The 13,697-nt window shown below is 51.7% G+C and overlaps 1 protein-coding gene across 6 annotated transcripts in view; it reads right to left on the reverse strand.

Moving 5' to 3' along the window:
- Positions 1-13,646, reverse strand: part of Baiap2 (BAR/IMD domain containing adaptor protein 2) — a 66,643-nt gene extending 52,997 nt beyond the window's left edge. For 4 of the 6 annotated variants that reach the window (XR_013110844.1, XM_034505506.2, XM_034505508.2 and 1 more), the window contains exon 1: positions 13,473-13,645. Coding sequence is in view for 5 of the 6 variants with exons in the window: in XM_034505506.2 (XP_034361397.1) it covers positions 13,473-13,526 (54 nt within the window). In the remaining variant the exon portion in view is untranslated. Of the gene's footprint in view, positions 1-13,472 lie in introns of all 6 variants that reach the window. The other 2 variants (XM_034505509.2, XM_034505510.2) reach the window with 1 other exon arrangement.
- Between the last annotated feature and the right edge of the window lie 51 nt (positions 13,647-13,697).

The following is a 13,697-nucleotide window of genomic DNA, read 5'->3' on the forward strand; positions in this document are numbered from 1 at the left end:
GGGCCAGTGCCTACAATGGTGCTTGGCTCTGGAAAACCCACCGTTGGATACGTTCTGTGTTGGCTTGCCCTTAGGTGTGGCAGGATACCTTCACCATGAGGCATGAAGACCCTCCCTCATTCTTGGAGGAATGAAGACTCCAGTTCTAAGCTGCCACCCACTCATCCCTTTCACACGTGGGCCTGGCTTGCTGACCAGTCACTCCATGAGGGCTCCCAGCACACAAGAACCTCATACAGCAACACTTCTCAGCCAAACCTACAGGGCTGGTGGCCCTGCCTTCCTGGCTACCTCTTCAGGCTAGCCCAGAGTCCACACCTGTAATGAACACTCAGCAACCAACCAATCTCCAGGTCCCATCCCACAACCAGCAACTAGAGAGGGAACGCAGAAGGGCTCCAACTGAGTTGGAGACAGGAGGGCAGGGAGGACCAGTTGTCATGACTAAAAAAGGAGGCAGACGGGCCAGAGCAGTGTAAATACCCCCGGCCAACCAAGCTGCCCTGAAGGGGCTCCAGGAGCAAACAGGAGAGGAAGTGAGTGTAGTAATGTCCCTGAGACAGGAAAGGAAGCTGGGAGGGTCTGAGAAGAGCCTAGCGGGATACATTAAAAAGGCCCCAGGCTGTAAAGATTCTAGTCAAGGGTCAAAGAGGAAATTGAGAGGAGCCTCCCTACTGTTCAACCCTCTGATTATGAAGGGAGGAAGGAGGCTCTCTCACCAGGACCAATTCCTGTGTCTGTATACTAGGCAGTGTCTGAGGACAGTTGGGACCTGACTGGAGAGACAAGAAAGGCAGACAAGAAAGGGGACAGGAAATTGAGGTGGACATATATTGGGGTTGGGGAACCGATCTGAACTGTGCAATTCAAAGAGTACCCAGGAACCAGACAGGGATGCTACATGGCATAACGCTGAAGAAACTGAGTCTAGGAGTAGACCTAAGAGTTTGGCTCTAGGATTACCCCTGGGGATCCTGAGAGGAAGAGTAGGTTTAGCTCAGATCAGTCCTCTGAGCTTCAGTAACATCCTGAATGACAGGAGAATATACCAGAAACCACTCAAGGCCAAGTGAGACAGACCGCTGAGGCACCTGCCATGCCTCCTGTGATGTAGAGGGCAGCTGTGAGGTTTCACTTCCTCAGTGCAGTTGAGCTCATACAGGAGGAATGCAAGAGGGAGTTAGCTGGGCAGTGTGGGTGGTGAAGTGCCAGCCAGGACACCTAGGCACGGTCACAGCCTCCACCTGCTCAAGGGAGCCAGTCAGCTAGGGACGTACTGGCACTGTTGTCTTGGCCTGGAGGCAGTGGCAGAAACATAAATGCCATTGGGCTGACACTCTGAGGGAGGCCTCTCCTGGCCAGAGAAGGCCAGTTTCTTTCCAGGTCTGCATAGCAACACCTGCCCTGGCTGGAAAAGTGGGCCTGCTCTGAAGGAGGCTTATTTCCAGGCTCCTGGCCAATGTCATAACCTTTCTTTTGGTCACTTGACTTCCAGCTACCTTATAAAGAAATCCAGTGGCTCACAAAGCAGGGAATCCATCTGGAGTGTGTATGCAGACAGGTGTCCGCCCACATTTGCTTATGTGGGGATCTCTGAGCTCAGGTCCATATCGTTATTCTAGGGTTTATGTAGAAGCCATTCTGATAGAGTAAGCCATGCTTGCCCCTGGTGGCTCTTCCTGCCCCACATCATACAGCCCCTCCTGGATGAGTACACTCCCTGTCCGCCTGCTCTAGACTGGCTCTACTCAACTGGAAGGGTTTGCTTACTAGGGAAGCGATCATCTTCCTTATCAACACCAAGGAGCACAAAGAAAAGCAGAAGCTGCAGTTTTGACCGCGAAAAAATAAACAAGCTGGGTGCTAATGGCACGTGCCTTTTATCGAAGCACTCAGGGGGCAGAGACAGGCCATCTTTAAGTTCAAGGCCAGAGTTCCAGGGCACCCAAGGCTACACAAAGAAACCCTGTCTCAAAAAACTTTAAAAAAAAAAAAAAAGATAAAGAAAATTACAGAAAAGAAAAGAAAGAAAAGACAAAACAAACTCAAGATTCAGAGGAGGAACCTCCCCATACCTGAAATCTAAAGCCAGCTATCCATAGAGAGAGCTTTGTGGTCCTCAGAGGACACTCTCAAGCCTAGGGGCAACTGAGGCAGTCTCTCCTGCTTGGACAGAACACTACTCAATGAGCAAGCCTCACACTTCCTTCAAAATCCAGGCCTGTGACCTGCCTGCTCCAAATACACTGTGACGGTGGGGTGGCTCTTGGGTGGCTTTTCTGGACCAGGAACTATATTTAGAACCAGAATTCTTTTACTTATTCACCTGCTCCTTCACATGCCATGTAAGGGGTGCCTGCAAACTCACAGGAGGGTATCCTATGGAACACGTCCTGAAAGGGCTGGGGCTTCAGGAAGCTCACTGAGAGATTAGCAGAGCTCAAACCAAGTTTCCTGTGGCATTTCTGTCAGGACTGTTGCAAGCAGGGTGTCCTGCAGCTCATCCCTGCCCTCTTTTAAAGACAGGATCTCACTATGTAGGCCTAGCTGCCCTGGAACTTTCTATGCAGACCAGGTTGTCCTGGAACTTACAGAGTTCCGCCTGCCTGTGCCTCGTGAATGCTCAATTACAGAAAGGTGTCCCACTACACTGAGCTCACTCACCCCTGCAGCCAGGACTCACTAGAAATGCAGACATCAGCTCTGCAGCCCAAGGCATTACCTAGATAAGAGGGAGTCCCACAGCATCCTGTAGCTCCAGTGCAGACTGCTTATAGGATATCCAGAAAGACCTGCCTAGGATGTCACGTACAAAGGGGAATAAAATCAATTGCAGGTATTATGTGAGCATAGAAGCCTGCCTGAAGGAGGCGGAGCCTGAACTGTGCCTTGCTTGGTTAGAGTCAAAAAAAAAAAAAAAAGGTAGAAATGTGTGTACATTCTTTTAGATAAAAAGAGGTCTAGGTTTCTGGAAGGAAACAGGCTTTGGGGTAAAAGGGGAAGAGGAAAGGGGACAAGGGTCTCGGACACAGAACCAGGTTAGCCCGAGCAAACACCCTCCATGCCTCATTTCTGCGGTGTGCCCCTGCCCAAGGCTGTGCCCAAACCATCTCTGTCCTGGGAAGAAGAGAAACAGAGACTGAGAATATTCCTGGCACACAGGCCTTTAGCCCAGGGCCTCCTTAGCAGCCTGTGGAAGGCTCTGAAGCATGTGCAGCATCAGAAAACCTCTGTTTTTCTGGGAAGCAGGAAGAGAAACCGGGACTGTTCCGAGCAGAGGACTAGACTCCGAGCTTCTGAGGGAGTGGTGGGTTCTACCAGACCCACAAGGCCAGCTTCAGTCGGCTAGGGAGGTAGGCAGGCAATAGAAGAGATAGTAGAGATGGGCAGACTCCAGTACCTTCCAGGAGCTGGAAGGGGAACCCCGATGCCACACAATGGGCTCCAGCAGAATCTGAGTGCAGGCCTCACCCAAACCCCCAATGTGGTAGTTCTAGTTTCTCAGCTCTGATAGCTCCCCTGGAGAAGCTGCCAAAATTAAGAAAGAGACTCTGTGTCTTTGGCAGGGTGCCTGGATGTGATAGTCATGGTGGCCTCCCATCAGGAAGAGCCAAAAGAAAGGGCCTCCTTCCTATCACCCCCAGCCGTCCCCTGCCATCCTGTCCAGCCAGCATTAGAAGCACAAGAAATGACCATCTGAGACACAGCAAATACTGCTGATAGTGACAGGCGCACACACACACACACACACACACACACACACACACACACACACACAAAACCAACCCTGAGCCTGCTTTTGCTGGCCTTAAACCCCTGTAAGGGTTGGTAAGTCTTCACAGAGGCTAAGCTCACAGGGTTCAGAGGTTCCAAGTTACTCTACTAGTGAGAGTTGGCGATACAGAGGTGAGCACAGTGACCCCCAAGTTACCTGACATCTGAACCCCTCTTCTCAGCTTGTTTCCAGAATCTCTAAAGGTTTCCTGGCACACTAAGGTTGACCTCTCCTGTACAAGGTCCCCAAAGGCAAAAACCACACCAGGGCCCAGCCTAGTCCCTACACAAAAAAATGCTTGGTCAGCATGTGCTGTAGGGGCTAGTCCAATGGTCCCCAGGAAATCCAGAAGCCAGGTCTGAACCATCTGCCCTGTGTGACAGCCACCCCCACAGGAATTGGTCAACACCCATTATTCCAGAAGCCTGGACATGAAACCAAACAGTTTAACCACGTCTTTCCTGCCTGTGATAGGAATGTCCTGCTTGTCCCAACCTCCACAAAGGCACAGCTTCCCGACAGACAGGTCCCACAGTTGGTTACCCTGGTTTGGGTAAGAGATCTTCTCCTTGGGTAGCTGGGTGGCTAGTGAAGGGAGAGGCACATTCAAACTATTACAAGCCAAACTCCAACCTTTTTTTTTTTTTTTCTTGAGTCAGTCTCTCAGTGTAGCCCCGGTTGTCCTTGTCCTTGCTACATAGACCAGGCTGGCCTGCTCTCACAGAGATCCTCCTGCCTCTGTTTCCCAAGTATTAGGATTAAAGGTGTGCACCACCATGCCTGATTTCTGGATCCAAATTTTTGACTGGGTACTGTATGATATCACAGAATGACACCATGGGGACCCATTGACATAAGCTGAGGGCTATAATTTGCTTAAATTAGAAGGAACAAGAAATACAATTAGCCTAGAAAGACAGGTCACCATGATAGAGACAGACAGCCCCCAGAATGTCACTCCCTCTAACTGTGGGGCAGATGATGTCATGGCCGCATGCACTGAGACTGTCCTTTAGTCACTGCTGTCTAAACTTGAAGTCTTGAAAGAGGTCAATAAGGTAAAACAAGGTCACTAGTGAGGGAGGACTCTAGGTCAGTCTGGCTAGTGTCTTTATAGAAAGAGAACATGACACAGGTACACGGAAGGATGGCCATATGAAGACAGAGGAAAGCCAGGTCCATCTGCTGGCCAAGGAGAGATCTTAAGAGAAATTGCTTGCCCTACCCTCATCTCCTAGAGCTGTCTGAGGATCCATGTCTTGCTTTAAGTCATCAGTTTGTAATATTATATATAGATTTCAGTACTGAGCTGACCAGTGCTGAGTTACTCACACATCTAGCATGGCAGGGCTGCTACGCCATCTCCCTGTTACCACAGTTGACAGAAGCGGTATGATAACTCTTACCCCTGAGAACATGCAAGGCCGCTCACTGGGCCATCTCTCCTATGAGTATGTTGGCTAAGGACCAGGGCCAGGCCCACTGGTGGAAGACATACATATGTAAGCTTGGAGGCAGCCATGCAATGCTCTGGAACTATCCCTCTTTCCAAAGACCTAAGGTCAGGCAGTTAGCATGTGCTAGCCCAATAGATATTGCCACAGACAGGAATGTAGGACCATTGGTGCCAGTTGGCTAGACACCCCAGCCTGGAGCACCAACAGTCCTCTGAAAAACCTTCTGCCTGTGACATAATGGCCCTGGCTACCAGTGATAATAAAGTGGTAGCCCAGGAGCTGAGGACCTGCCTGAAACACCAGAGCCCAAGTCTAGTCTGAACCCCTGTTCAGTTTCCTATCAGCAGATGATGGTTGATGTGGTACTTCAGCCCACCGACGCTCCCTCATAAAGCAGGTATGCACTTGGAACCCTCAGAGCTGAGCCCTCAGAGCTGTGCCTGGGTGAACAGCAAGAAGCCAGACAAGTTCACAGACAGCAAAGTTGAGGCTCTCATGGCCAACACCTGAGCCATAGGACTGAGTGGTGACACAGCAGTCCAACCCTAAGAACCTGAGCCTCTCCTGAAGCAGGGCTGAGACTCAGGCTGCTGGTCTGGCCACACAGCCCAAGGCCCCCAACACCTCTCAGCCCTACCCCCTTGTCATTAAAGTCCAAGATTCCCAGGCCCAGGGCAGGACGGGTCTACCATGGGTGAAGATGGACAGTAGGCCTCACCTACCTGAGACAGTCACTCAGGGTAGAGGCAGTTCCACAAGCCTCTATAAAAGACGAAGAAGGGGGAGCAGTGTGCAAAGGGACCCAGGTTTGGTCCATTTCAGGGACCTCTGCTTCCAGCTCCCTTCTCCCTGCAGTGTATAAACCCAGTAGGTAAGCAACAATGCACAGGTTCTGTTGGCAGCAGGCTCTACCCTGGCCTGGCAAGAGTCTAATAAGATCAAGGCTCCTGTGGACGGGGTACCTTCCTCCCATCCCATCTCATTCCACGGTCAAGGACACGCTTCTTCTACCGCAGACTAGGTGCCGTGCTTTCCAATGTCCACACTTCTTTGTACCATCACCAGCAGTGGCTGGGGCATGTGTGTGTGGATCATTGATCACAATCCTCTCTGGTGACCTTCCCCTGCCATGACTATATACGTTAGTCTACGAACCACTAGATCATGAAGAAGGTGAGGAGGCCTGGCTGCTGGCTGGAAACCAGAAAGTGGCAACAACAAAAACAGTAGTGCAGGCATCTTGGAAGCTTGAAAGACAATCCCAGAGATACCCTCAAAGTGTTTTATCAATACCCCTAATTGTTCAAGGATAAGTGTTAAGGACCCTCAGAAGCTGACATCCCTGACCTAAAATGCAGCTCAGAAGGATGTGATTTTTCAAATGCAGGTAACTTCTGTGGAAATCCTAACATTTAAAAAGAAATCTAATATACCCCATCTGGCTTTTTGAGACAGAGTCTCACTCTGTAGCCTGCCTGACTTGGGACTCAACTGTGTATCCTGGACTGACCTTAAACTCAAAGGAAGTCTCCTGCCTCATCCTCCAAATGCTGGGATTATAGGCATGAACCACTGTGTCCAGCCTTCCTATCCCATCCCCCAGCACTGCAGAGAACACTGGAGTCGAGCATGCTAGGAAAATGCTCTACATTCAGCCCCTCCCTACAAGAACAGCTGCAGTGGTGGTCCATGCCTGGGGAGGCAGAGGCAGGGGGGTCTCTATGACTTCCAAGTGAGTTTTGTCCACACAGAGAGTTCCAGGCCAATCAGAAATATACATAGTGAGACCCTGTCTCAAAACAAATGCATACACACATGTGTGCACGCACGCACGCACCTGCAGCAAGTGTGAAATCACAACCCTAAGCCAGAAGAAAGCTGTCTCGCTTCCACCTGGAGTCTCTTGGTCTTTTGCATCTGGGCCAAAGGTATTCTGTGTAGAACTTCTCGTGCCCTCTTCCACCAGAGGGAACAGGATCCTGAGCTAGCACATCAAAACTGCCTCACCAGGTCCTGGAGTGTCCCAGTGTTCGTGCCACAACCCAGGTGACACAGCTCAGGCTAAGTGGGGAAAGGGCCAGCATGGCTTTCAACTGCTGCCCAAGTCCAAGGAGCAGACCTTTCTTTATGGCAGCCCACTCTGGAGTAGGCAGAGAAGGCGCTGGTGGGGAGTAAAGCAGGGAGCAGCTGAGGGAGCTGGGTGTCAGTCCCTCACTGCACTACAGCAGGCAGAAAGGGGTGCCTGTCAACATTAGCAGCAGCTCGGCTGCAAGAGGCCTGCACAGACATGAAGAAGCTGGGCCTGCCTGAGGTTCTCAAGGTGACTCCTTGGAAACCAACAGCTAAAGTTCCACCTTTCACCCTCCCCATGCCACCCTGGCCACTCTTCTCCCTTCTCACTCCCTGCTCTCTAATCTCTCTGGCAAGGGACCAAGCTCAGAGACTTCAGGACTGAGCAGGACAAAGCACTTGCTGCTAACATTTTGACCTGATTGCCAGCCACACAACTGGGTCAGCACCTCCAGGGAAACAGAACACACTGGGCCAAGGCTCCTCAGGTCAAGGACTGAACAGCGGCCCCTGAGTGTGGGCAGATGGCAATTCCAATGTCACCTCTTCAGAACCAAGAAATGAAACTCCCCCAGTTCCAACTGCTGCTGGGTTCCTATCAGAGTCTGGCCACTGTTCCAGGCCCTGAGAATATATCAGCGAGATAAGTCACCATAGGGTCAAATAGGTCCTAAATTGTTGAGCCTGGGTCTTAGGAGTGCATGGTATGTGTTGGAAGGATTCTGATGAGCAGTTCATACTGTCCAGGGCAGTCTCCCCCTGGACCTGTAGTCTGAAGTTTCCTAGGATACAGTTCAAGGGTGCAGCTGTGCCCCTCGACCTCCCTGCCGGTCCAGGCTGAGGCTTCTCAAGTCATCATGCAGCTGTACTTGCACAATTAGGCTGGGGATGACTCAGAGAAGGGGGTGGCAGGGGGTTGGAGGAAGGTGGCAGTGTAGTCCACGCCTGTCAGTAATTATTCCAGGCACAGGCAGGGATCAAAACACAGCACAATGTAACAGCTAAATTAGGTAAGCTGACAGTTGCCCAGTTGCCCGAAGCACAGGCCTTTCAGGGAGTACAGCTTCTCTACCTGAGGCCTCAGGAGAGCCCTAGGCCAGGACAGGAAGGCAGCATAGGAGGTCCTGGCTAAGAGCTCCAGAAACTAAGACAGAGCATAAGGCACCTGCCCTAGTCAGCAGCAATCAACTGTCCGGGTGTCCACACAGTGACAGCCACAGGCAACACTAGTCCAGGATATTTAGCACAGGGGGACTATGGGGGGGGGGGGGGCTAAGCAAAGACACTCCCTCTGTTCCTGCAGTGACACCTAGCTGTCTAGAGTAGGCTTCACAGTCACTCATCAGTGAGAAGAGGGGCCACACCTTAGCCTCCCTGTGGCTTGCCTCCCCCAGCTCCAATTAAGAAGCTAAGCTATCCCTTGCAAGATCCTGTTGTCTATGTCAAAGGGCAGAGTGCAGACCTCAGGAGCTGGCCCTTCAGAAGTTGCAATCCAAGAACACAACAGCAGCAAGACTACAGCTCCCAGCAGCATCCATCCACCACCCTCCTGCTGATAAAAATTGGGAGCAGCACCAGCCTTCACTGTGACCTCAGGGCTGGCTAGTCAGTGTGTGCAGTAAACCAGTCTCTCCAACAGAGTTACACTCCAGGAAAGATCCAGCACACAGCAGGTAGAGGCAAGCACTCTTTCAAACCAGCCTGGACACAAAGACGCCATGCCCTACCTAGCATCTCAGGTGCCCCTGGAACACCATGGTCATGTCCTCTAGCAAACACTAACTAATGCAACAGTGCACTGGGCACTAGGCACTTTATAAGCCAACAGACTTGATGACCTACAGGACATGGCCTGGGGCATGGGCTGTAGAGCTAGCTGGTCAACTCAGAGGTCAGCACGACAAACAAGCTGCCTTTTGTTACCCTGGCTGCTCTACAAAGGAGACAAGATCTGAACTGCCATCCCTAAAATGCTGGTGGTAGACAAGGGCAGGTAACCTATAAAGGAAGTGACAAAAGACAGGCGCAGGCAGTCCGCTCAGCGAGAGCAGACTCAGCCTCTCTACTGACAGGCCGGCCCTGAAAGTACCTATAATACAAAGGGAGGCCCAGCAGTGGTGGCGCACGCCTTTAATCCCAGCCACTTGGGAGGCAGAGGCAGGCGGATTCTGAGTTCGAGGCCAGCCTGGTCTACAGAGTGAGTTCCAGGACAGCCAGGACTACACAGAGAAACCCTGTCTTGAAAAACAAAACAAAACAAAAAAAAAAAGGGGGGGGGAGGCCACACATGTGCACACAACACTGTAGTCTCTCTCCTCTCAGCAGGTATGCACTGCCAATCAGCGCCTGTGAGAAACCCCACTTCGCCCTAGATAGCCTTCTTAAAACAAAGGACAAGTATCACTTTGGTCTGAGCAGAGAGGTTATGGTCCCATGCTTCCATAGTTCTAAGGAAGCGAGAGGGATGTAGGAGGAGCGTTGGTGGACCTCCCTCCAGACTTGACTGGTCATAATACAAGTGTTTAGCACAACTGCTCCAGGAAGCTTTTGGTACCTGCTACCTTTGTTGGATGGCTACAGCTTTCTGCCAATAGCCACAGTGTGAGGAAATTGACCAGAGAGCTGCTGGTAACAATCCCAACCACGCTGCCCCAAGGCCCTAGAACCACAAGTATCGTCTACCAGCTTTCGTATCAGAGGGGAATGATAGTACTATTCTTTAAAAAGTGATTGCCACCCTCAAGTGCTATAGGGTTACCCGGAAGCCAGGGATCCTTGTGGACTATAATCCTTCAGAAACCACTAAGCTCAGTCAGGCACAGAGATACATGCCTATTCATTCTAGCACTTGGAAGGTGGAGGCAGGAGAATCAGAAGTTCAAGGTCATCTATAGTTACATAGTGAAGTTGAGGCAGATCTAGCCTACCTGAAACCCTGCCTCAGAAAACTAACAACAACAACAATCTTACTTGGGCTGGTTAGATGGTTCACCAGGTAAGGTGCTTGCCACTACGCTGACAAGCACAGTTCAACCTAGAACCTATAGGGAGGAGCACATACACTCACAGTTGTCCTCTAAAAACTCTAATGGAGCTGTGGCACACATACACGCATGCATACATACACAAACACACACACACGCACACATGCACACATAACCACACAAATACATTTTTGGGAAGAAAAAAAAAAAAAGGCCAATCTTTTAGTCCCAGCACTAGGTAGATTTCTGGGAGTTTGAGGCCAGCCTAGTCTATATCATGAGTTCCAGGACTGTCGGGGATACTAGTGAGATGCTATCTTCAAAACAGCAATGAATTAGCTAACTTGACCTTCTGTTCTCATCCCACCAGGGTCTCATCAAGCTACTAAAGCCACTGTGTTTACTCAGAGGAACCCAAAAGGGCTCTGAGGCTTTGGGCTGACTTCATTCTAAAGACCACGCTCTTTCACCTGGGGCAGTAGGCCCTGCCTCCAGTAATCTATGCCCAATCCAGGTGCTACCGAGGGTGAACACCAGTGGGACTATAGTTTGTGTTGCCTCTGAGGAGGAAGGGGCCTTCCTTGCCTGAAGCTCTCCTTCTCTGAAGGGCCTAAAGGCCTATGGATAAGCTCCTGGTGAACATCATGAAGCTGTCCTGTTTTTCTTCCCTTCATCTTCCATGAAATTCCCCGAGGACACAGCTCCCAAGGGAACTGAGCCACCAGGAAAGAGGTCAAAGTCTGCATTCTTCCAGGAGAAAAATCAAAACTGTACATTGTATTCTTGAATTCTTAATCAGGAGGGCCAAGGACAAGCATCCTTCTTTGCCAAGGCAAACACCACTCAGAACTGCAGCTGAAGTGATGCAAGGGCCAAAGCAAACAGCGGAGCCTGCATGGCGGGTGACACTGAGCAGAGCCATGTCCCAGCCTTCACAGGAGGTACTGCCAGCATGTCTGCAAGCACCGACCAGCATAGGAAAAGCCCCTAGTAGGGAGTCAGTTACTACATATCCCAGAGAAGACAGAACAGCAGACTGGCTGGACCGGCCTGGAACTACACACTAGTGGCTCTGGCTCTTCCCCGATTGTGCCTCTGTGTGGGCTGGATATCTCCCTAGCCCACATGCCAAAGCTGCCCAGCCCGTGCTAACACTACCATACACCATACACCTCAGTGACAAAATACAAAGTGAGAACTGAGCACAGGAGCCAAAGACTCAGTGGCTGGGCCTCAGAGGATACAAGGGCCACCTGCCTACACTGCAAGAAAGCCCTTCAGACATCTACACCCGACCTGTGTCCAACATCTGAACTGCTCATCACCTCATGTTCACATGGAAGATGCACCAACCACTGCCCCACCAATCACTGAACAACCCACAGTGATTCCACTCTATGCTCCCAGCCTGCTAGCCTGCAACCAATGCTGGGCGTCCCCAAGTGCTATGATCCAGATCTTCTGGGTCCAGATTCTCTGCAACAGCTCTGACTTTGGACATCCAGATGAATGACAGCAGCGTGTGAGTGAAACCTGAAGCTGTGAAGTGCAGGCTGACTGCCCCGGCATGAGTTTTATTAAAGAGAACCATGGGATTCTCCAGAGCAAAGCTACTCCTCATACCCTGCGTGATTCTCACCATGAAGTTCCTCTTTAATGATTTCAGTAAAGAAGCAAGAAAAACAGGGAGGGGAAAGACTGTGACCAGTATTTCTTTCCATCCCCTGCAGTACAGAGCAAACTGTAATGGAACTAATGACTAATAATTTAATAAACCTCCCTCTCCTGACAGCATGTGCTTCCGCAGACCAACATGAGGGAAACGTATACCACAGAGTCTACGGATACTAAACGTAAAAACCCAAGGCTGTTCTCAATCCTGTTTGCCGGCGGCCTGAGCATGGTTTTGGAGCTCAGCCCCTCCACCCACCTTCAGGATTCCTCCAGACCCATGTAACTACAACTTTAAAGCCTTTATTAAATGATGAATTAAAGTATAATCTGCCCCTGGGACTCCAGCTGAACCCTAAGGGGCCACCCTGGAGGCTTCCATCTGCTGCCGGCAGCAGAGCAGGCACAGCTAAGACAGTTTCACAGGCCACTGCCTAGAAAGGCACAACCATGGCTGGTTCATACAATCAGAAATTGTTGCTCTCGAGCAGAGCACAATCCCATTCAGCCATGAACCAGCAACTCCATGTGAAAACCCAGTGACTCTAGTGAAAAGCCTTTCACTCACCCTTCAGACAGTTTTGAAATAAAGCATGGCTTTATAAGAGGACTGCCATGCACAGGTCAGGGCAGGGATTTCTCTCTTGAGGAAAAAAAAAAAAATGTCACTGCGAACTGCAGTGGAATTGGTGCCCTCAGGGAGCCCCAGGCTGTGGTGTTGGGTGTGAGGGGCCAGGGCTGTGAGAACCCATGCTGAAGAAATAGGAAATGGCCCGTCCATCTGTAGCCAAGGCATGGACATAACATGACAACAGGGGGCTTGCAGAAGGCTCTGCAGTTCTTCCATGAGAAACTGTCATTTCACAGATTAGTATGTGAATGCGACTCTTAACACATATCAGAAGCAAAAGCAGGCGCGTCAGCCTCCTACACAATTAGTCTTCTCCCTCTGCGGTTACATAAGATGATGGATTATCTGTCCACCCATCCAACCTGTCCGCGCTCGACCTCCCACTTTGGGCCACGTCCATGAACACTCGTAAAGGAGTTGTGGAAAGAGAAAGCCTGTTGAGGAGAAGTGCCCAGAGGCTGGCATAACAGCGCCTAGAAGAGCCCCACGGTGCCACCGCGCCAAGCAAGCGCAGGGGCGCAGGGCGACCGCCAGCGGCAGCCTGCAACCTCCACGCCGCCCCCGCTCCTTGTTCCCCTCACTCCGGGGTGCAGCGGACCAGGCCAGCTCGCAGAGCAACCCAGGCCCCGCACGGCTCGTCCCTCCGGATGCCGGGGCAGACAGACGTACTGAGAGAGTGCGCGGGGGCTGAGCAGCGCCGTCGGGGTGGGGGCGTCCACTCGTGCTCGGGGACGGCGCGGGCCGCGGAGGGCGTAAGGACCCTGGGCGGGCGCGGCCACCTGTGACCAGCCGAGGATCGGCCCACCACACCCGCAGTCCGGGAGCCGGTGCCCTGCTCGGGCCTGAAGACCTAGGGGCGACTCGGAGCCGCGCTGTTAACCCACCTTGTAGACATTTTCCGTGAGCCGGTGCATCTCCTCCGAGCGTGAAAGCGACATGGTCCTGGGTCCCGGCTACACCACAGACCAGAGCAGGGGCACGGGTGGCGGTGAGGAAGGCGACAACTGCAGCAACAGGAAAAGGCGCGCAGACCAGGACCACAGAGCGCGGCGCCCGGCGGCCGCTGCTTTTATAGCCGCTGAAAGCCCCACCCCATAAAAACCCCGCCT

Source organism: Arvicanthis niloticus, chromosome 6, assembly GCF_011762505.2.
Source record: "Arvicanthis niloticus isolate mArvNil1 chromosome 6, mArvNil1.pat.X, whole genome shotgun sequence".
Lineage (NCBI taxonomy): Eukaryota > Metazoa > Chordata > Mammalia > Rodentia > Muridae > Arvicanthis > Arvicanthis niloticus.